At 40.7% G+C, this 23549-nt stretch overlaps 2 protein-coding genes across 26 annotated transcripts in view; one reads left to right on the top strand and one right to left on the bottom strand.

Annotated features, from left to right (window-relative positions):
• The window catches only part of LOC100116237 (longitudinals lacking protein, isoforms N/O/W/X/Y), a 175681-nt gene extending 157320 nt beyond the window's left edge, over positions 1-18361 (bottom strand). For 10 of the 24 annotated variants that reach the window (XM_032602195.1, XM_031928470.2, XM_032602204.1 and 7 more), the window contains exons 1-2: positions 13362-13473; positions 8680-9238 (exon numbers count right to left, since the gene is read on the bottom strand). The gene's annotated coding sequence lies outside the window, so the exon portion shown is untranslated. Of the gene's footprint in view, positions 1-1606; positions 1723-1913; positions 2675-8679; positions 9239-9357; positions 9888-13361; positions 13474-14848; positions 15321-17886 lie in introns of those variants that run through there. The other 14 variants (XM_008204142.4, XM_031928493.2, XM_032602201.1 and 11 more) reach the window with 11 other exon arrangements.
• Positions 17481-23306, top strand: LOC100116054 (conserved oligomeric Golgi complex subunit 7). 2 transcript variants are annotated; one of them, XM_008204152.4, is made up of 10 exons: positions 17481-17691; positions 18105-18197; positions 19879-20064; positions 20139-20454; positions 20708-20901; positions 21048-21542; positions 21836-21956; positions 22039-22212; positions 22275-22733; positions 22816-23306. In XM_008204152.4, the coding sequence occupies exons 1-10, from the start codon at positions 17689-17691 to the stop codon at positions 22986-22988; spliced, it is 2214 nt and encodes a 737-aa protein (XP_008202374.1). In that variant the 5' UTR covers positions 17481-17688; the 3' UTR covers positions 22989-23306. The 2 variants fall into 2 exon arrangements, with proteins under 2 accessions (XP_008202374.1, XP_008202373.1); XM_008204151.3 differs by lacking the exon at positions 17481-17691 and adding an exon at positions 17915-18025.
• Positions 23307-23549: the final 243 nt, after the last annotated feature.

Genomic DNA, 23549 nt, shown 5'->3' with positions numbered 1-23549 from the left:
CCTACCAATTGGAATTATGCGTGTATTTCGATACGAGAATCTGAAATGATAACATATACAAAGAATAAATCATTTTTTCTTTATGAATGAAAATGTTCCAAAATATAAATATATCCTTATAAAGGTATTACTAATACTCAGAAGCCATGCTTCAATGAAGTACCCGCTTCTAATCAAGTATCTGTATTAGTAATCTCAGCCATGTTGTTCTCTCGAAAAACATGACTCTTCAAATTCTTTTTTTTTGCGGAATTTTTTTCCAGTAGGATACTGTGTTTTGGTTTTTTTGTTATGTTTTTTTTTGTGTCATGGTTGATGCAAAGTTGATTGCCTTCGAAGGTTATAAATGTCTGTACGCACGTAAAATAACTTTATTTTATTGGAGAATTTGTTGAAGTAGTCAAAAAGTAAATAAAATACAGCTAAAAGGGTAGAATGAAGCATAGCGATAACGCACTCACTTTGGAAAGCACTGTAATCCTAGTAAATATTTCTTCATTTGGTCGTTGTTTTTATCGTCGTATCAATAACGGATCAATTTAGTTCGTCACGAATAGTCAATCCAAGAATGTGGAATCGGCTTTTTATCATTATATTAAAGTTTTTGTATAGTTTTAAGGTTATGCACGTTGACGCTGTTCTATGCTTCAATATACTTTCTACGAAATTCAATGCATTCATGCATTTAGATTTAGCCACTTTGTACAGACGTAATATGATTACAAATTCTAAAGTCTCGCTAAAATGTTACTATTGTGCCGCAACAATGAATGGTATCGTATTAATGAAAAAATTTTGGTGATGTTATGAAAATCAAATGATGCATCGGCTAAAAAAGTCCCTTTCTTACTCACACAACCCTTCAAAGTTGCCTAAGACAAACAAAAATTGAAAGTCGCAAAAGCAAAGTACACTCAAGTGACTTTAAATAGAGCGAAACAAAGATCGAACTATAACCTATTCGTGCAACGAAAGGAAAATTAATTTTTACAATTTTTATTGTACGTCTTTTTTATCACGCGTGAAAATCATCAGGATTATTTATATCCATCAAGATGTACTTGATTATTCGAAATTATAAAAACAGAAGATGCGCCTACAAAACTTTCGCAAAGTATGATATTTTGTCATATAACGCTATAATTTATTCGTCAACGGTGCATATAGTAAGAGATAACAGCATAAAAATACCTGGTAAATACGTGTCTAAATGCGATCAATGGGGCATTCACCCAAACCCTTTACATAACATGTAAATCCCTATAAATAGAATACCTGCTTATTACTGTATTGTGTAGCAAATACAACGTATTTTTTTTAATCGAAATTGGTCGTGCAACGCAAAACTGTAATTTATAAGAATCGTAATAAATGATAATTTAATTTGGTTATCTTAGAATATGCTTTATAACTTGCAGAAACATATGCTTATTAAAATTACACGTCTGAGGTGAAAGTATTTAGTTATCTCAATCTCGTGCATCGCGGTGTTTGTTTAGAACATTCTGGTTTATAGAATAACGAGGACGCGTGGCAAGTTCCACGAGTTCGCAAATACATTTAAGATTCTCGGAAAGGAAACATTTCTGCATGAATTTAGACTCACCCTAGTGTTCGCGAAGCTACGTAAACAGCTCAGATTCGAAGCCAAATGTAAATGTGGCGGCAGTTGACCTAACCTTCAAATAAGAAAAGCAAAATTCTGTCACCGTTTTCCGCAACAGATAAAAGCTTGACAATTATACGAATGTCAAAATAACGACATCAGGAGTGTAAAGCTGCAGCGTTGGTCAAACTTTCAAAAAGGTCAATTATCGAGAACTAAATATGTCGTTGCTTCATTTCATGTGGCAGCGCCAGATAGATAGCCGTTAAATCAATAAAAACGTTCGAATTCATCGATGCAAACTTACGGACAGTGATAACAGTGCTATCATAAGCCGTGAAACATTGAGCACCATAATAGCAGGAGATTCCACTTGAATTTCGAGTTTACGCGCTCCTTCAACAACAAACGCATTTGTCCCACTAAATGCTTTACTCACGGCTCTGTCTGCTCGTGCGACGATGCCTTATTCAAAACACTACAGCCATTTAGTCCGAATCGACGATACTCCTCTCTGACATGCGCGAATATCTGCGAAAAGCGAGCACGCACACGAGAGCGTTTGTTTTAATCCAGCAGTTTCTCCCTTCTTCCAGTCCAGACGGGAAATTCCTCCCTCGCAGAGGCGCGGAATTGTTTGCCACGATTTTCGGCTAGCGTATCGCGAAAGCGATGCGGGAAAGCCGGAAAAACTGAATGTAAACACATGCGCACACGAGGCTCACCGTCGAAGTGGAGATCAAGCCAGCGCCAGCTTTGCGGACTACAAGTCGCGGATAGGGCGCGCGCGCGCACTCGGGGCCACTATACACTCGCCGACCGCCACAACACAAACAGCCCGCTTTCTCTCTCTCTCTCTCACTCTCACTCTTTCTCGCGAACGTCTTCCGTCTTTGCCCCCTCCGTGTCACGTGGGCGAGGAGAGCGATGCACACGCAGTTGAATAGCCACCTATAGGTATATAATATGCATGCCGCGTGTATAAGGAGCGAGACAGAACAAGACTGCAACGATGCGCGCAGTGCTGTGTACGCGAAGAGTAGCTTCGAGCGCGGGCACACTGCCGCGAGTTCGCCTCGCGCTCGCTCTCTCCAGCCAGTCTCTGCCGCCTCTTCTCTTCTCTGTTTCTCCGTCGAACTTGGCTGGCCGCCGTCTATCTCTTTCTACTGCAAGAGCGTTATGGACCCTATAGCCAGCCGTGTTGTTGAACGTGAACGAATGGTCGCACGCGCGCGCTCGCTCTTCGAGAACGTAAAAACGCGCGTGTTTCCTCTTTCGCACACATGTGCAAGTAAATTGATACACACACACACACACAAGCGAGAGCGCGGATACGGGCGCAGACGTAGGAGCACGTGAACCTCGCGCTCCGAGTCTTCCCCTGCGCGCGCGAGCCAGCGTTCGCGACTTTTTCCCCTCCCTTTCTCCTCGTGTGTTTGTGTTCGCTGCACACCACGCTTTTTGCTGCGTTGGGTATACGTGTGGATAACCCGCGCTCTCTTTCTCTCTCTCTCTCTCTCTCTCTCTCTCTCTCTCTCTCTCTCTCTCTCTCTCTCTCTCTCTCTCTCTCTCTCTTACTCTCTCGCAACTATACCGAGGCGCGTCACTCCGAAAAGCATAGAGAGCCGCGGAAGCGCGCGCGCACACATGAAAATCAAAATGGCGAACATTGCGCACGAGCAACTTGCTCGGCCGTTGTTATCGGCTTTGGCTATAACTTATGTGTATAGTTGCTCGTTCGCCCCGTTATTGTTTTCGAAGCGTATATATAGACTATATAGACGGAACTGATCAGACGGCGCAGGCGCACACTACTGAAGCTTCGCATGGATTGTGAGAACGTTCACATTTTTTCCACATAAATATGCTAGCGTTGCGAGCATGCATTCTATCCCCGGAGGGATTCGCACAGAAGGCGCATGTGTGCGTGAGGAAGAAATGCACGGAGGCGTCTCGAGGAAGCTGTATTAGAGAGAGATAGAGAGAGAGAGAGAGAGAGAGAGAGAGAGAGAGAGAGAGAGAGTGACGAGGGGAAGGGGGGAGAGAAGGAAGTAGCTTCGAGAAAAAACAACGCAAATAAGACTATGGAACGCTGGCTGAGTGAATGAGTGTGAGGAGACGAGGAGGAAGCGAGACGGAGATAGAGGCTCAGAAAAACAACGTGGGCACAGTGGTGGGGAGAGGAGAGAGCGAGGGGTGGCTCGCCGCTTGAGAACGTTAACAAGAGAAAGACGGCTGGGGAGCAGTGCGCGAGTGAAACAGCTTAAATAACAGAGACGACGCGCTTTCTGTTCCCCGCTCTCTCCCTCTCCCATCAGTGAGAAAGAGAAAAGAAACGTAACAAGTATAAAACAGAGTAAATAAGAAGAGAGGGAGCGCGACCGAATTGAGGAGAGGAAGAGGAAGCTCGGCATACCAGAGTGGGGAAAGGGGCGCGATATACCCAGAGAGAGTAAGAGAAATATATAGAGGAAGAGGGAGAAGAGTCGAAGAAGGGGCGCAGGGGAAACACTGGAGAGTAGTAGTGGGGCGAAGGAGATCAACGCTAGCGGTGGGGAGTAGGGGAAGAGGAAAGGTGGGAGCGCGCAATCCGTCTCCCGCTCGTGAATATAGGCGCGTTTTTTATCTCTACGTGCTTCCCCTTATCCCTACTCCACGGCAGTTTGGTCAGCAGCGACGGTGGCGCTGCTGCCGCTCTTCTTTCATGTTAGCGATCGAGTGTGTATTCAGCTGCACGAGTCGGAGCCGTGGCGGCGTATTCACTGTACTACGACTCAAGCTCGGGAATCTTCGGTCAATCTCGGCAGCGACTGCGACAGCGGCGTCTCTCCTGATATATAACATTCACGTCACGATGTATCGAAGTATTAGTAAATTCATGCTTGCGGTGTGTGGGCGATAGGGTTAGACTATCTGAGGAGATACCGACAACCGAGCTATGAAAGCTAACGTATACGATACTTGTACGCGTCAAATGCTCAGTGTCTGTCAGCAGACTATGTGATTAGCGTTGTTTAGATGTCTCCAGTTTTTCATGCATTTAAAGCGTTTTCACGTTGTTTTATATTTTCTTGGGAGTAATTTGAATTTATAACGTTGAAATGCAACGAAAAAATTATTTTATACTTTAAAATCACAAAATAAGACCAAAGATTTTTTGCCCCTTAAAATAAAACAACAAACAAGCTGTAATGTTTATCACTTTGGTAAATAATATATTATGCATTATTTGATATTCTCTTATTGTACTTACCGTAGAAGAATACATTATGCGTAAAATGTATGGATTTAATTTCAGATAATACACCCTTAATGGGTAAGTGAATAAAGAAAACAATGTATACACATATTTAATTCGATTACATAAAATAATACAAAAGTTCGTTACCTATGAATTCGAACTCTATCCAGCCGTCGATAAAACGACTTCCTCCGTACGCGGAAAGCGGTAACAAGACAATCGGAAAACCCGTTTTCGTGACGGTACGAGCAACGTCGAGCCTTACCACGCATCTGCCTACAAGCCATTGCACATTGATGCTGAAAATTGCACGGACAGGGGGAGACATAAACATAAAATTTATCTGATTATGCGCTTTAGACGCCGTTTTCTTGAACTAAATCAGAACAGACATATGTAGAGTTTTCGATCAATCACAGTACAGATATTTGGCGCGGTTTATAATACATTCGTAATTATATTCGGGATTGAGCGAAATCTTGTAGAACGCGGGTGGAAGGTGAGGGGAAGAACAGTCGAATAGAAGCTGAACAACGTAGAAACGAGGTTGGGATGGGTTACGTATAGCAGTGTTACTCAGTTCGATACTTATCTCTACAGGGCTCAAGTTCGTTCGTTCACTTTTTCTTCTTCTCTTCCTTCCTTTCGAGCTTCTTTGTATTCTCGCTCATTTTCAGGGCTGCCGAAACTGAGCTGCCTTCAATGAGCCTGCCGAACTCGCGAGCCAATTCAAGAAAAATGCACGCCGGCACATCCTTAATCGTACAATGCGCTCGCCTCCTTTCCTTCTCATTTGCGGCTACTTGCGGCAGACACAAAGATAGAGAGAAAAGGTAGCGAGCTAACTTTACCGAGATCGCCTTGCTTTGATTATATCGACTGGAATTATAATGTAGAGCCGTAATATAAAAAAGAAAAAGAAGAATATTACAAGGTATGTGAAAATATAATATATGTGAAAATCCACAAAGAGGGGGGGGGGCGCTATAACAGTATTTCTTGTTCTGGTGTATCTCTAATGGTATCCTACAAACGATTTTCCACCACATAAAAAGTGCTTTTTGACACACTTTTCAACGACCAGTAAAATTTTTTGTTTCAATTAAAACGACAAATATATGTTGAAACAGTCATCGCAGGAAAAGTGCAAAGATTTAAATACCATTTTTTTTAAATCTACTGAAACAAAAATTACTCGAGAGAGTCAAAACTAAGCCATTCGAGTTAAGTAAAAATTTAACTTGAATATAAGAGTTAAGTATCACTCTAATAAAGTCAGAAAAGAGTTACTCAATTTTTTAAAGAGAAAAACTTCTCTTTTAGATTGAGAGTGAATTTTTGAGAGGTTCAACAAAAAACGCAGAAAAGGAACTAGATTTAAAAAACAATAAAATAGATTTTTTACGTTTTCCAGAGATTTTCCCGTATTTTTAAATCGTTATAACTTTTTAGCCTAGCGGCTATTTGTAACTAACCATCTGGGCTTACAAACTAACACTCTTTGCTGTTACTTTGATTTACACATTTGTAATAATCAATATCCAATATCTTGATTATCCATAAGAAAAATGTCACAATAATAACTTATGCATGATTCCTTATAGTATATTAATTTTTATATTAAATTATCAATATGAAATTTTAAATGTACAAATTCTTTACGAAAACACCTGCTGTTCTACCAAAAGCCACAGATGCCCTGGTATGGTACAAAGAGAGTAGATTCGGAAGACTTTACCTTTCAACTTATACAAATAAAATAAGTCACAAAAAAAGTATTTTCAACTGTACATTCGAATATTGATATAATATGATATAATATTCACTACAACTTTTTCAATTTCCAAAATGCTAATTATTTGGAGTATATTGATTTATATAAGTTTTATTATTACATCCATCTGGTTAATAAATAAGAAATAAAAACTGGCTTGTTTTGACTAAGTAAGTAACAGTAGTACCTTATAATGAGAGTCCTCGTACTGCCCAACCATCGCGTACTTATTATTTTAGAGAGAAATACATTTGACCAGTGGTAGCAAAAGAGTCAGTTGTATACTCATATGTATAGTCTTGTTTTTTTATGGTTCTTTTGTCAAAAAAAAACCTTTAATCAAGAACTTGTTCTTTTCATTTCTCCTAAAAAAATGTCGGCATTTAAACAGTAAAAAATTGAGTTTTATCAAAAGCTTTTGATAAGTATCCTTTATTCCAAGCAGCGGCTCAAATCGGATAATTAGCAAGATATAGCAGGATGCTTGTTCCTGTGTCACTTTTTGCTGGTGATGTTTTTGTTAGATAATTAATTACGTATTTCAATTTATAGTCACAACACTCTCAAAAAAAGGTAGAGTATTTTGTTAATTAATTTTAGAAATTTTTTTGATATAATACTGTACTTAAAGTACTTAAAAACTTAACTTGTACTTAAAAAAGTAATATATCTAACATAAAAAACATACAATTATAATATTTACGTATTTATCATTTAACTTTGTGTTATGACATATAAGACATATTTTATGGCATTAAATTTCTTTTTAAATGATGTGGAAAAATTTATCATTTAAAATTTGGATCTAACATGATTGATATTATTATAAACTTAAAATTACTGTACGTAAAATATTTTTTACAGCATAAAAAAAGGTTTCGATTATTTATAGTAAAATACACTAAATATAAGTACTGAAATCCGCGATGAACATATATCTATTATTTACATCAATTCAGCAATTTTATAGAATCGCATTATTTGGCAAAAAATTTCCAGAAAGATTACTATAGCCACATTTTTATAGACTTCAGAACGTGTTTCAATTTCAGACTGTATCAATTTAATTGACTACACGATTGAAGATTTTCTTGTACAAAAACAATCGATAAAAGCTGCATTTTTGTGCTAATAAAGTAAGCAGAGTTTTAAATAAAAGCGAATGACGCGCAATGGCAGATACCGGACCTGAATAGTATATATTATCACGATACTGCCACTCTATACACATTGCGTTGTTCTGATCTCTTTTAACATTTAATAAGCGGGTTAAAGCAAAATTTATAGCATTGGCTTAGATATCCGGGTTAATAAGCAAAATAGATAAATGCAATACACACTTCAATTGTTCTTTTGGTCTTTCAGGATGACAAAAAAATGTAGTTGATATTGAAATATTTGCTAAATAGAGTAACGAATTTCAAGATTCTTCTTGAATGTATTCTTTTTGCGAAGTGGTTTAATTAGCTTTTACGGCACAGCGCGAATTAGCGACAGAGCGTATTGAAGTATAACTAATCATGACACGATAATCGTACATCGTATACAATTAATTATTTTCTTTGCATTTAACTTTCCTTAGTCTTAATTCGTAGATGTTTACTTAAATTCTTCAGAAAATCGTTATTACAAAAAAAACAATATTATGTTGTATTTTATGCTTAATAATTCTGAGTAGATGTTAAAAAATGGTCTAAGGGTCTATTACCTATCACAAAAATCGTTAATTAACTATAAGAGATACATCATTGCAGAGCATACTAGATATTATATTATAGATAGAATCGCGCAACGATTCTTTTTCTAAGCTCTTGTAGACCATACCATCGATATTCCATCTATACAGGAGTCCGCAGCGGCGGTAGTAGCACATCGAGAGTAAGTATGTGCTAGGTTGGTATTAGAGCACCGCGAATTACTGCGGGGTGGGTGTAATGCTTGGAAGGAGGAGGCGATGCTGCGTGCTTAGCCAGACAAGGACGAAAGAGAAGAGCAGAAGGGGAGGGGAGGGGAGAGAAAAAAGTGTATGGGAGTACGGGGAAGAGAGGACATTATTACCTGCTGGCCCTGGAAGAGGAGCGGCTTGGCGATTGCAGCGCCTGACTCGTCCACCGCGGCCTCGAAACATCTTCCGAGACGCAGCAGTGGTTTGCACTGGAGTTGCATTATCATTTGCTTGATGGACCGCGAACGCTATTGGTCGTAGGCGATCACGTCAAGGACACTATGGCGCTTGTCCCTCCAGTTATAGGATTGCACATTGTGAAGACCACAAAGGGCTACCGAGAAGGCATTGTCTCAGAGCGGGCATTGGACCTTGCGCTTCTTGGCCTTAACAGCCAGCCACCGGTCTAGCACTGTTCCTGTCATTCTCGAATAAATTTGCAGCGCCACCGATGACGCGTGGAGCGCGAATGCTACACAGGTTTAATCGACAAGCACTGAGACAATCTTCGAGGGTGAATTGAGCTGGCTATCTAGTTTTCCAAACTCATTGTCTTTCTTTGATTATTTTTTTTAATTGGAAAAAATTTCTCGAGCTTGTGAGGAATAAGTACAAAGAAATAGTGGAGGAGCGTCACTTTTACCGCAAAAAAAGGATTGCATTATCAGCTTGCTAGAAATAAAAAAAATGGCTTGTTAGGTGTTTTTCCAAAGTATATATGTAAATCCACGACCAAGTGAAAACAACTCGGGTGCTGGAAGTGAAAAATTTATTTTTAAAGGTACACCTACCAGACCAATTTTTTTCTGGTTTCTTGTACCATCCGATTCGTGAAAATACCCGCGTGCACACCTGATTGCTTACCAAACTGTTTTACTGGACTGTTTAAATTGTCTCGTGGGAAATTTCCCATAAGGTAATTTAAATACGCCAAATATAAAAGGAAACTAGCCAAGCTACTGTACTTATAACGTCTAGAGGCGCAATCGGTAAACGCAAATTACTGGAACCAACGTATTGGAAAGCTTGAATTTGAGCGTTTGTAGTGATCTCCACTTGAAGATAACAAAAAATCACGAATGTTTTGATTTTTAATGGGCTTATGGCATTTAGTTTTGCAGTCGTGGACTTAAATAGATTCTTCGTATCTAATCAGTTTTTGTTTTACTTCAATAAATAGACATTTCCTCCACTTACAGCTGTAAAAGCTCAAGGGAGGTTCTTCCCACTTTTGAAATAGAATCTGCTTTTTATTCTTACGTAAATTAATTTATTGACTTTGTTTCCTCTTCAACATAATAAAAGGCATATAATTAAGAATGGATGTGCATTGCAATGTATGCTAAAGAAGAAGATAAATATCAGATATTGTTTATGAAATTAAAAATGAATTTTTGAGGAGTTGAACATTATTCTAGTTAAAATTTAAATAATGATTGCCTCAAGTAAGCATTATTAAAATAAAGAAGCATAGTTTACTTTTTATAGAACAATATAAACAACTTCCTTATAAATATTAAAGCCTTAATTGTATTGAGTATAATAGTAGCATGCATTTTAAAATTTAATATGTTTTGCTACTTTTGAATAATTCCTCATTATGGCCGACAACCAAAGTAGCAGTTTGCTCATATAATTATATCTGCATCCAATATTTTAACTTAAGAAAAAAATCATATACTAAAGCGGTATATGGATAAAAATGAATCAAATTTTGTTAATATTGTAAATAGTTATCTTATGCTATACATAAATATTTTTTTATCATTATATGAAAAATGAGTTGGCACAAATATTACAAACGATGTTATGCGTAATTTCTGCAATTTTCAAACTGAGAACCCTGGTAGAAAATTGAGGCTATATTGACTAAGATTCTGGCGAATGTTCACTGGCATCGGTGATTAAGGCTAAAATCTCAAATCAGCCAATTGAAATGATTACATAACGATTTTCATTTTGTAATTATTCAGCAGATTTTGGCATTTCCGAAAAGAGCAAATATTAATAGGTTTTGATTCATAGTTCAGGAGCTATTCAAAAAATTGAAAAGAATTTTAAGCATTTTGTTGTGGTTTTCAATTTTAAAAGATAAGAATTTTCTAATAGCTTCTGAACTATAAATCAAAACCTATTGATGTACTTTTTTGAAAATGCCAAAAGCTAGTTGCTAAATAGTTTAAACTCGAATTCATTACGTAATCATTTAAATTGGCTGATTTGAGATTTTGGTCTAAATCACTGGTGCCAAGCAAAGTCTGAAATTTTTAGCTACAATAAATGTTCCAATAGGTATATTCTGAGTTTAGTTTTGTTAGACAAGACATTTTGCACTATTGTCATACTAATATAAACAATATCTATTAATTTGTCTACTCAGATAGCACGTCTTGATGAAATAAAATTTGACGAGAATTCAGATAGGGTGTAATAAAGTGTACTGTACACGTATCATATTATCTTTGCAGAGATTATGTAAAGTAGGGCTGTATTAAATAAAATAAAATAAATGTAATCATCACAAATCAATATGTGTGTGATTGTCCTAACCTCAAATTAGCCTCTCTTTACCTTTGCCAGAAGTATGACAGAATTCTGCTCCCTATCTATCGCCAAAAGTTTCTGGGCATTAATACTGCCAGAAAATCTGGTGAATTTTCTACCAGGGAATTGGTTTATAATGACACAATTCGGAAAGCTTGGAATGGATGAATATTTACTATTTTTGTTAAATTTAAAGTACATTAAAGTAATAAAGGATATTCAAAGTCTACGGATCCCACCTAAAATTTTTTAGGAGGTTTTTAAAATTTCTATCCCACAGAACTTTAAGTTAAGTCATGGAACATGCAAGTTAAATAAACAAAAATAATATTACATAATTTTATTGTTTATAACAATTTGGATATGCCGCTTGAGAACTATTTACGTACTTCAATTATATGAGATAATTATACCATAGAATATATTCAACAAATAGTACTTTTCACTGTAGACACACATTCGGGCATCAAACAAACGATAGAATCAAAATTCCGCAGACCTTGGTTCTCCCTTGTAATTCGATTTCTAACAAATTTTACAAAAATGTATACGCATGATGATATCAAATGGGTGGCACTATGCACTTATTTGGACATAAAAAAAGAACAATCTTGGTGGAAATAATAGTATATTATGCCAAGAAAATAAAGAATGCCCTAGATCGCATGTGTTTTGGAGAACATGCGCTCTGAGCATTTTTTATTCGCGGCCGTGGTGCATGCGCAATTTTACGTGCCTGACTTTCCATCCGCGCAGCTGATGGGAAATGACACTTCCCGGCCACTGGTCCTCAAATTCTATTGCTTCTATTTTGCTTCTGTTTAAGTGAAAATGGCACAAAAATAAGCACGCTTAATCAAAGAAAGGTCTTTTTTAAAAATCTAAATTTGATTGAAATTCAACAGCAGTTATAGCTACAGTTGCAAATTACAATATAATTATGATTATTTTCAATGAATAAAATATTATAGATTTAGAAAGGCATATACAACTTAACAAGTCTTTACGAAACACGCCTTGAATTCAGCTAGTATTAATAAAAAAAAAACGTTATGGCCTTATCAATAGTCAATGGTATGCCTTGTTTAAAATAACAATCGAATTCGCATTTAATGTACAACAAATTAAAAAATAGGTGTAACATACATGTTTTATTTTATTCTATTATTTTTCTATAATTAGTTTTAAGAACATTCGTGTTATTGTTTCTTACCTATTCACTTAATTATTACTTTAATATTTCTATTTGAGAAAGAGTGTATCATAACAAGAGTTCCCATTATATTTTTCATTTCGTACTTTTAAGCCATATTTTATACTCAATTGCTATCAAGAATTGTAAGAGGCATGGTAAAATAAATAAGAGTAGTGCATGATTTTAAAAAATTAGTCAGGGTTTTTGACATCTGTTACGAATAAAAGTACGCTAAAATATTCTAAAAAATTTTAATTATAAAAAACCAATGTTGTTGGAAATTAAAATAAACGTTTGCATATTTTTGTATTTTCTAAAATTCTATTTTATAGTTAATAATCAACACGAGGCATTTATCATACCGGATTTCACGAGTTTTTACTTTGTCAATAATTTTGGCAGGGATAAAACAAAATTGATCTTCAAGACTCAATCATTTATGTTGTTGTGCTTTCACAATTTTTAATATACGTATTACTTGAAAAAAAAAAAAAAAAAAATAGCCACCTAAAATGCGCGATTAAAGTTATCCGTTATACATATTATGAATAATTATAAAGAAGAAAGGCAGTAAAATATTCATTAAAGCCAATGATATAAATTTTATTTAATAAATATTGAAAATGTTACATTTGTTTTAGCGTTGACTAGTTACATTATTTCATATTTTTGAGTTATGAATATTTAAAAGTATAATCAAATCGAGTAATTCATCAACTGAAGATACCGAAATATAAAAAGTAATAAAACGTGAATGCACACGTTAATATACATTTAAGCATTAAAGCTTGTAAGTGAAAAAAGTCTAACAACTTTAGTAGAATACAATAGAAATAAAAATAAAAGCGCGTTAAACGATTGAAGAAAGCGTATATAGGAAAGAGGTAGAGGCGCAAGCAACATTCTCTCTAAATATGAAAGAGTGAAAAAATGACTCATTTCGAGTCAAAATTGAGTCACTCTTTGCAATGAGCGACTCAATTTTTCCTCTAATTCGAGTGATTTTTCACTCTTTCACATGTAGAGAGTTGAAATTATGACTACTGAAAGATAAACCAAAAGTAGGAAGAAGCTCCAATAGATCATCGAATGATAGTTCAAATTCCAATTAGTTTTTTTTTTCAATAATCTTCAGTGCTGGCGAGGGCTTTTAATTGGATGAACGCCCAAATGATCTTGATGATGAAGATAGCAAAAGTAACGACGGATTAACATTTTTATGTAATCTTCAGGGATGTCATAATCAAGAGGTTTTCCTAAACATTTTTGTCACCATTTTGATATCAACCGATAGTGTACCATAAGAAATAATAATCTATATTTTGAAATGCTACAAATATTACTCCAAATCAGCGTACGTAGTTATTATGATTATTCCGCCCAAATATTGTCTGCGTAAACAATTTAACATGCGATTCATCAGTTAGAGTCCTCGCACATGCCGAAGCTAAAAATGTATAAGAGCAGCTAGGTATTGTGCCGTTGAAAATAAATTACTTGATTTCGAGTCCAAATACATTGGCCTGAATACGCTTTATTTAAAGTCCTTTATTAGCGTCATTTCGCGAGTGAAAAGGCTTTAAATGAAATGCCGCGCAACTTAATCGTCTTATAGTTAAATTTTCGGCGATTCTTCGAATGCGATGTTCACAGCTCGCAGACACACCCGATGCGTCGCGAGGTGAGCTACTAAAACCGCGAGTGCGCATTCGTATTAGATGGGAAAAAAGAGCGCAACGAGACCGAGCGGCGCTGGAAAAAACGCGGAGCGCGCGAAATTCAAATTGCGTAGGCTACGCATGTATAGCAGCAGCAGCAGCAGCAGCAGCAAAAGCAGCGGAGATGAGAACAGGCGAAAGAAGCGAAATCGAATTCGAAGAGTGGCGCGCAAGAAAAAGCCTCATATTATACGCGGCGGTATCGGCGAGTTATCAGGAGCGCGAAACCCGATGCGCGGGCGCATCCTCAGAGGCGTGGCCTTCGCAGCATCGGCAGCAGTGCAGGTGGCCACTAATATAAGACGCAAAAGTAGATATGGGGATTTAAATGCACACGTGTGTTGGCGCTGTATGTACAGCAAATAAGAAAAGAGGGCACAGCGGCGGCAGAGAGAGAGAGAGAGAGAGAGAGAGAGAGAGAGAGAGAGAGAGCGAAATAAAAAAAATAAGGACGGTGCGTCAAAACGCAAAAGGCAAGAGTGCTCTCGCGTCCGTGCGTCTTTCGGAGAGGGAATTTTCAAGACGGGATAAAAAAAGCAAATTCGCGCACAAAAGCGTACAATGCTCTGGCGCGGGGAGGCGATACCTTCACACTCTTCAGTGGCTGTCTGCGCGCGGGCGCGCGAGAGCGGAAAAAGTTTCCATACGTACACGCGCGTGCGAGCAAGTGCTGCACACGGCATGCATGCATGTATACGCGTGTACGTACGGCTGGCGGGACGGAGGAGATCGAAGAAACTCTCGCGTATTCGAGCCACAAGAGAATTCATACAAAAACGAAGAAAACAAAAAAAAACAACAGCAACAACTACATCACGTACGTACATTGAGGCACTTCCTCGAGCCCGTCCTTGGACCACCGCACCATTACCATCCCTTTCTCTGGCCGTGTGTTAAGCATGCAGCCTCGCTCCGGGTATACGGCATAAGGCAGTCCGGGCGGCGGCGGCGGAGGCGGCACGCAGACAGGTGCAGTATAAACAAAAGGAAGGACGTACGCGAGCGCGTGTCCTTCGGCTGAGCACGGGTCCGCCGCCGAACGCGGGAGAATAGCAAAGCGCGAAAATGACACTCGCGAACCTTGAGAATTCACACAACCGCGACTGCGGTGCGGAGATAGTATGCAATGACGGGGAGAGCTTCAGTGGCTGCGATGCGACGACGATCCTCCGCTGTCCCCGCTCGCTTCATTGCTGACGCGCACAGCGTTAAAAAAATCCGCCGCGACTAGTGTCGCGCCTTCGTCGACGGGGATCCTAACCTAAGCTGTAGCAGCGGCGAGCGCGAGAGCCTAACTACTTTGTGCCCTTGCGCGCGGCGCGCGCGGAGAGCAAGAGAGCGAGAGGAGAGGAGTGTGCACGCGGCAATGCCGCAGCCGAGGGTCGATAAAGTGTGCAGTGTTTGCACATGGAGGCGAGTCCATGCGCCAGGCTAAGCTAGGCTAGTTGCCGAGCGCAAAGGCGGGAGTAGCAGAGAGCGGCGGCGGAGATAGCAGCAGCAGCCTCACTCGCGACTTGCAGTCGCTGCTGCTCTCCTTCCCTCTTCCCGTTTCCTACGTCGCCGCGTGTCTCTGTGCGGTGCTCACTCTGCCCGTGTAGGTATGTGCAGTGTGTGCGTGTGTGTGGCTCTGCGCGCGAGGGCGAGAAAACGCCCCGGGCCACTTATTCTTGCCAGGGCTTTTTCGCACATCTCGTGCAGTTGCTCTATACTGTAGCGGCACGCGAGCTCTCGGAATGTTCCAGCGTATTTTTTCCCACTGTTTTCGTACTCTGATCGTCAATTCTTTTTTTCTTCGAGATTCGGACCCGACTCAGGCCCGGCAGGTACCAACGGAGGATGAATTCGCACGAGAGGTGCGGCTAATGTTTTTCTCGCTACTCACGACATCCCGCGAGACCTGTTAACTTTGGAGCGGCCGAGTATATCGATCTTCTGCGGCGTCGATGCTATATCAAGAGTAATCGAGTCAGCTAAAGCCTCCCGCCCTCCCACTGGCTTCTCATAAATTAATTCCCGGCTCTGCATTAAAAACTTTAAATTGAGGCGTATATTTTCTGAATTAAAGTTTTGGCGCGCGCGACGTTAATGCTTTGCTGATGCTTTCAGCGCATTTTTCCGGCGTCGATTCTACGAATTTGTGTGAAAAGCTCCCCGCGCAGTCGAAAGTCTTGTATAACGCGCGCCCCGGTGATTAAAATAAAGCTATTTATTCGACTCATTCACGAAAGACTTGCTCTCTCCATCCGATTCGCTCATTCAGCGGCGCGCGCGTTTGGAATTCTTGTTTTCGATTACATTATTATAGGTATCGTTATTATTTCAAGTGGATCGATTTCCTCGATACTGTCACGTATGAGCCATATTGCGCGCAAGTTAGCAGGGCAAATTACTAAGTTAGTAATAATACAGTTATCTTCGCACAAGCAAACCCCAGTTTGGCGTTTCAAGCTTCACATTGTAGTATTTATAATACGCAACGCTTGTATTTGACGTATATACACCAGTCAACTAATTTTGTACTAAGCGGATGAGCTATATTCTGTTAAATTGAGACCCGAAACTTTGGACGAATTATAAAATAAATGTTCACGGGTATAATTATGAGGAAAAAAATGGAGCTGCGAGGAGTGATTGAAGCTCATTAAAACTTTTCACGCGATTCAGAACTCGAGTTGGTGGGGTGAGAACGTGAATGAAACTGGTAGATTAAGTATTCGGATCGGCTCTCGAAAGGTTCCGCAGCATATCTTCGTATAATTAGGATGACGCCAATTAAGAGCGACGATATCGAGCAGTTGAAAATTATTAAAACCACTCTTTTCTCCTGCAGAATATCGAAGTTCAGTGGACTGCAGCTGCCCCAACGATGGCCAGTTGCCGGGAAAAGTTAATTCCCCAACAACATCTTCCAAGAACTCGAAACATTAATTGCAGAGAGCATTGAAGAGAGAGAGAGAGAGAGAGAGAGAGAGAGAGAGAAAAGTTTTCCGCGCGCGACTGTAGCGCTTTGAAATTGCGCTCGAGATTCGCCTGCTTTAACATTCTTATAATATGCTACTGCGCTATCGCCGAGAGATAAAAAAAAACAAAGAAGTCGACTGTGTAAAAAACTTCTTGCTCGCAAAGGGAAAATGCCAAGTGCGAGCTTGATCGACGACAAGGCCATATGAAGCCGGAGAGAACAGGACATGGCAGTAGGCTCGTCTGGATGGCGAGAGAGAGAGAAAAAGAGCGAGCGAAACCTGTCGCGGCGGCGGATCTGTCAAGCGCGAGAACTCGCGGAACCACGCAGCGCGGAAAAAGTGCAACACAACAAACCCGACCCGCTCGCACGCTGATTACACGCGGTCTCTGCATAGGTAGGTACACACAAGGGGAGAGAAAGAGACGGCGCACTCCTACTCTTTTTCCCCGCTTTGCCGTCCCGCTCGCTGTCTCTCTCGCTCGCTCGCGCAGCGATTCTTCCGCCGACACTGCAGGGAGAGTGAGAGAGACGCCGAGAGCGACGTCGTGGCAGCGCTAGGATTTCGAGCACCGCTGCTGCTGCTCTGCTCGACAGTGTTAAAAAGTCGATAAATCGTCGAACGGAAGGGCTGCGTCCGCCGAGCGAGGCGGGTATAGTTTCCGAGTCGGAGGTGTCGTGCAGGACGGAAGCCGCCTCGAAAATGGTAAGAGATGCACGTACAACCTAACCTCGAAACGGGACTGGCAGTGGCGCGCGCGAGATCTTCCGTGAAGTGTTGATACGGCTATGCAGCGACGCAGAGAGGCTCGCTCTCTGCGGGTCTTCCGGGAAGCCTGTTCTGCTCGTCTCGGGAGTAACCTCAAAGTTTCGCTGACGCGATAGACACAAAGAAACTTACGGTGCTGCGAGAAGCAGGCGCTGGTAGCAGAGCGAGAGACGAGGGCCGGCGGAGGGATCTTGTTATTCTTGACCCGCTGCTGCTCTTCTTGTCTCTTCCTATGTGGTTGACTGGTTGGCTGCGGTGCGGCCGACGCACTGTCCGTATCAGCATCAACTCATCAACAAGAACAATAACAAGCGTCGACACTGTTCTCGTTACCGATGTTGTGTTCGCAGGACATCAGCCAGGCACTGGGCGAGGACGAGTTCGACCCGGTCGACCTGATCAACAAGATCTGCAGGACCGAGGAGGCGCGCGAGAACGTCGAGGTGAGGGACAACTCGACACTTCGGCACGGGCTTGCTCCTGTCGAAGTCACACTGGCCAGGGCGCGAGTATAAACTGTTATGCGAGGGAAACGGCGCCGAGAGAATCTCTCGCGAGTCGCTAGCGCTACTCGCTGTGCTAAAGTAGTGCTTTTGCTTTCGTGACTGCGCGCGTGCTTTTTCGGCGACCGTCGCGCTGCTCGCTCGCTCTCCCCTCTCCTGCTCCTCCCCGCGCTGCGCGGCGCGCTCCCTCGCTTTGCTTGTGTTTCACTCCGTCCTTCTCTCGCCTCCTCCCCCTCCTCCTCCTCCTCCTCCTCCTCCTCCTCCTTCTCTCTCGCTCTCGGCTCTCCTCTGCTGCAGCGGCACTCGGCAGTCTACGGTCCGCACACACGCTGCAGCGGCAGCCACGGGCGTAAATCGCGCTTTTGTGTGTTGTGTCCCTCTCCCTCTCGCTTCGCCTTGGCTTCTTCCAGCTCTCGTATTCTTTCTTGTTCCTGCACTGCAGCGGGGGTATAATAGCTTCGCGTCCTCGAGCGCGTGTTTGCACGCGAGAGCGAGCCGCGGCAGCTCTCATTGAACTTGGGAATGCATGCGCGCACCTATCTCGCCGCCGCCGGTCACTGACTCCACCGTCCCTCCCCGCGCGCTCGAGCTTTTTTCTCCCGATGCAAACTCGCTTTCTTCCCTCGCTCTATCTCTCCATGTCTCTGCGGCAGTCGGACGCCGCCAGCCGCCAGCCGTCAGAGGCCTGCCCTGCTCTCTCGACATGCACGAGTCCGCTCGCCTTCCCCCTTTCGCGCTCGCGCGCTTCGTTCGCTCGTTCGTCGCGCTTTTTCTGATACGGCTTCGCCGCCGCGATTTATATACCCGTACATGTGGGACGCTTTCGCCTTTTTCTGCTTCGTCGTTCTTTTACTACGGTGGCTCTCCTTTCCCCGAATGGCTCGGCAAACCGCCGCCGAACCCACATGCCCGCGCAAAAATCGAACATTTTAAATATTTCCCCCGCGAATCGAATCGGCCGCTGCGCGTTGCATATGCTCGCGACCGCAGGTATATTAGATTTCACAAAGCGCTATACGGGTTCCTCGCTCGAGCTGCTCCTTGGCTTGCTCGCGCGGGGGAATATATTATATGGGAATGCAGCGGCCCGACGCGTTCTCCGCGCTCTCGATGCACACATGCGCCTCTCCTTTTGAGCCTTGTTTACGAGCCACGAGTAATATAGAGCGGCTATCGTAATTCGAATCGTAAACTTGGAAATTTACAATCCTTTGGCGGAGCCAAATATCCAAATATTATATGCGGCGTACGCGCATACAGCGCCGACTTTGGGATTCAAGGGAAAATCTCCAGCGTTTCCGCGAAACATATCGCATATACGCTTTCATCTTCAACTAGTTGATCTGATTATCTCGTTTTTACACGACGACGAGATGATTCGTGCATGTGCGCCAGCTTATTTTTGAAACTTTTATTAAAACACGCTTGCTTCTACGCTGCGCGCTATCGAGGGGCGCGATAGCGTTCTATTCTGTTTTCATACAATTGCTCTATCACTAAAAAGAATCTCACGTTGCGATTGTTACGAACCATGCGGTCTTGCAATCAAATAACAGTAGCTTCCTAAGATAGTCTTTTGCGGAACTTTAATCTACATCTACTTGCTAATGTTTTCGTCTAGACATACCTCTCATCGATCTTGATGAAGTTACAATTGTACGTTCAACAAGTGAACGCTTCCCTCGAGGAGACCAGTCAAAATGTCCTATCCAACATGCCGAAAGTTCTCAGGGACACTCAACTTCTGCAGCAAGAGGCGCTGGCGCTCAAAGAGAAGATGCAAACCGTCAAAAAGGAGTTGGAAAATGTAATGTATAATGTTCCTAAAGTTGTATGCAAAGCAATGCACACGATTGAAACACGGCTTGTCGCACCGATTAGGTAGAAAAGGGCACAACTTCGTCCATACAAATGCTCGAGAAGCTGGACAAGATAAAGACGGAGTACATAAACAAAACCGAAGGTCAGAGGGAGTCGGATAACTGGGCAGCGGCCACCAACGAGATCGAAGACATCTTCGAGTCCGGCGACGTGGAAAAAATCGCTGACACGCTGTGCGGTATGCAGAAATCCTTGTCCGTCTTGATCAACACTCCCGACTACGAGGACAAGAAGCTGCAACTGGAAGGCTTGAAGAATCGACTGGAAGCCTTGACTAGCCCCAAGCTTGTGCAAGCTTTTACCGCTGGAAGTTTGGGTGAGAAGCCTTCTTATTTGTTAAAACGAGAAAATTTCATCACGTAGAAATTAACGACGCGAATTTCACTTCAAGCGTTTATCATAAGTCTACCGGTAAAAGCTCTCTAAAAATGTCTATGCAGCTAATTATGCTCTCTTCGTAATTGATGGCTAAATTTCGGAAATGTATATACTTAAATTTCATATTCGCGATATTATCATTAATTATACAATTAGTCAATTATTTTATTAAACTTACTTTTTACCTGCAGATCAATCAAAAATATACGTGGACGTCTTTACGAAAATGGATCGTTTACCCCAGCTAATCAAATATTACTACAACTGTCAAAAAGTGTCTTTAGCGCAAGAATGGCGTAAGACTATCGAATTTGCACAAGATGAAAATGTTATTTATTGGCTACGAGTCTATTACGACAAACTGCTATCCGTCTGGCACGATCAGGTATTTTAAATTTTTTAAGCTTTATTGATTTACATGCATAAAATAACGTAAATCGCATTGCTTTCATGCATACGCCCTTAATTTTTCACTCGATTTTTTTCTCCTTTGAAAACCATTTTTGTCATGGAACATTTTTTATTTCTCAGGTAAAATGGTGCAATCAAGTCTTTCCGAACCTCTCGCTAACAACTTTGGTGGAACTTCACACGGATCTCCTGCAGAGCTTAGATCCAAGTATTGGCGATTGCATCGAGGCGGCCTTGAAGCAACAATCCAACTCGGTCAAGCTTTCGATTTTAATGGAGCTCAAACAGATGACCCGTCAGTTCGCAGTGAGTCTCAGCAGTGTGCTTGACACGGCACCGCAGCAGGAGCGCATCGCTGACGACAAAGCTCAGGGTCTGGCGCGCGCTGTCTACGCGCCCTTTATCCCCTACATTAACAAGTACGGCATCTACGAGAGCTCGCACCTTGGCCAGCAGCTCAATGCCCTCGAATTTGCTCAAGAGGATCTAAGTGATACGATAAGCGCCCTATCGCTCAGCGTCTCCAAGGTCATGGATTATGCTAACGAGGCTAACAAGCGCTGCAAACTATTCACCGAGGGCTGTGCCTATCCCAGCCTCGTTAAAGCTTTCAACGTAAATCTTTTGTGTTCTCTGCTCTTTTCAAATTACGGCTTATCAGCAATCCTCTTATATGCACCTTTCTTAATTCTTAAAACGATTGTTTTTTTTTTCAATATCAGCTCTGCATTAAAATATTTGAAACTGTGAAGAAAACTTGTATAATGCAGTAGACTCAGTCCACCTTCACGCAATCATATTGAAACTAAATTTTAATTGTGATAATTGTTATTTCGTTTTTTTTTTTTTTTTTTTTTTTTTTTTTTTTTTTTTTTTTTATAAATTTAACTGTATTACATTTTCCACAGACCTTCTTTAACAACTATCAAGAGAAGTTCAAGATCGGAATGAAACAATTAAACAAACGCAAAGTCAAACACGAAGATTGGAATTTATTCCAAATGTGTCTGACGTTGATGCAAACTACTGGTAAAAATAGGAAACTTCATTATGTATCTTAATTATGTTTCTTATTAAGAAAAAAATTGATACAATGATTCAAACCCTACAGGGGAATTTCTGGGATTACTCGAGCAATTCGAAAAGAGTTTGCTGACTGATATAATAAACGTTTACATCAAATTGCAAACTCCCGAGAAAAACGTTTTCCTTCAATACAAGACTCTACTTTTGACGCCAGCGGCCCAAAGCGAACTACAAGAATTTATTACAACTATTCAAAAAGGTAATAAAATTATTTTTGATTGACAAGCTAGCTGTTTAATAAACTATTTTTGTATTTTGCAGAAGAAAAATCTATTCTGGATTCTACTATGAAGTCAGTTCAGAAACTCTGCTCGGATTTGCATAGATCAACATATGAAGTCATTTTTGCGCCTATTTTCACTCAATTACTATTAGTTCGAAAGGCGCCTGCATGGTCAGCAAATGCAAATAAAACATCTACTATAAGTTCAGACTTGCCAGACTTTAGTTTTGCTCCCCAAGAGTACATCACTCAAGTGGGACAGTATTTAATGACCTTACCTCAACATTTAGAACCGTTTTTATTAAGAGACAATCCAAGTTTGACGAAAACTTTAAAAGCAGCTGATTCTCAGTACAGTCAAGAATCTTGTGAATCTGGATTTACGAATATTCTATTAGGAATAGTAGCTAAAGAAACCTGTCAAATGTTTCAAGATCAAACGTGGGGAATATACGAATTAAATGCCGCGGCATGCAAACAACTTGCCACTGATATTGGTATGCCGTAGTTAAATTTTAAATCCCCACACATTGCGTGATCTGTCGTGACCTAACATCAGTCTTTTTTTTTCATTTTTAGATTATCTTGGAAACATATTGGAAGAACTTGGATTATCGTTGTCAGAAAATTTACAACAAATGTCCCAATTACTCCGGATAGCACCAGAAGACTATCAGAACGGCAGCGTAGGCTGTAATCCTCGTGTTGTGGCTGCGGTTCGACAAATGAGAAACATTACTTCTTCAGGATAATCGAATTAATTTGAAGCTACCTTCTTAAAGATAACCAATTAAAATATGTTTAGCATTCGGATGTAAATATGCAAATAATGTTGAGAATTATAAATTGTACATTATTTTATTTAAATATACATTAGAGCTTTATTCATTTCGCTTTGTAAAGATGTCATGTATAACAAAATACATTAATTGTGTCGTCTTGAAAGGTCGGCCTCGCTAGTTACATGATCTTCAAAGTACAGTAACGAGTATTTTGTAATACCTTTGTACATATGCATACAGTAACGAATATTGTATTCCAAATATAATATTAGAAACATTTTAAAACTATATCTTTTATATTGTTTTATATCCTGCTGTTGCGTTACTTTAAAGATTTAATGCAAATGTTTTACATCATAAGTACAAATGAATAAATGGAATTTAATTCAAAATTATTTAAGGCTCATATCTGTGGCTTCCTGGTAAAATGACTCAAGTCACATTTTCGTGCGTTCGCGAAGTTGTGATTTAATGCTTTAATTAGTATGATGGATCGTAGCATACGAATTGCGGCGGGATATTGTGCTTATA

This window comes from Nasonia vitripennis, chromosome 1 (genome assembly GCF_009193385.2).
Source record: "Nasonia vitripennis strain AsymCx chromosome 1, Nvit_psr_1.1, whole genome shotgun sequence".
NCBI lineage: Eukaryota > Metazoa > Arthropoda > Insecta > Hymenoptera > Pteromalidae > Nasonia > Nasonia vitripennis.
This window is presented reverse-complemented; position numbering and strand designations above follow the sequence as displayed.

What these genes read in the sequence shown, in the direction of transcription:
- LOC100116054 (XM_008204151.3), top strand. Translation starts at nt 17,987, where the DNA reads ATGTGGTTGACTGGTTGGCTGCGGTGCGGCCGACGCACT. An exon ending in GCCTCGTTAAAGCTTTCAAC is followed by an intron (nt 21,543 to 21,835) that starts GTAAATCTTTTG and finishes CATTTTCCACAG; the next exon opens with ACCTTCTTTAACAACTATCA. An exon ending in ACAACTTGCCACTGATATTG is followed by an intron (nt 22,734 to 22,815) that starts GTATGCCGTAGT and finishes TTTCATTTTTAG; the next exon opens with ATTATCTTGGAAACATATTG.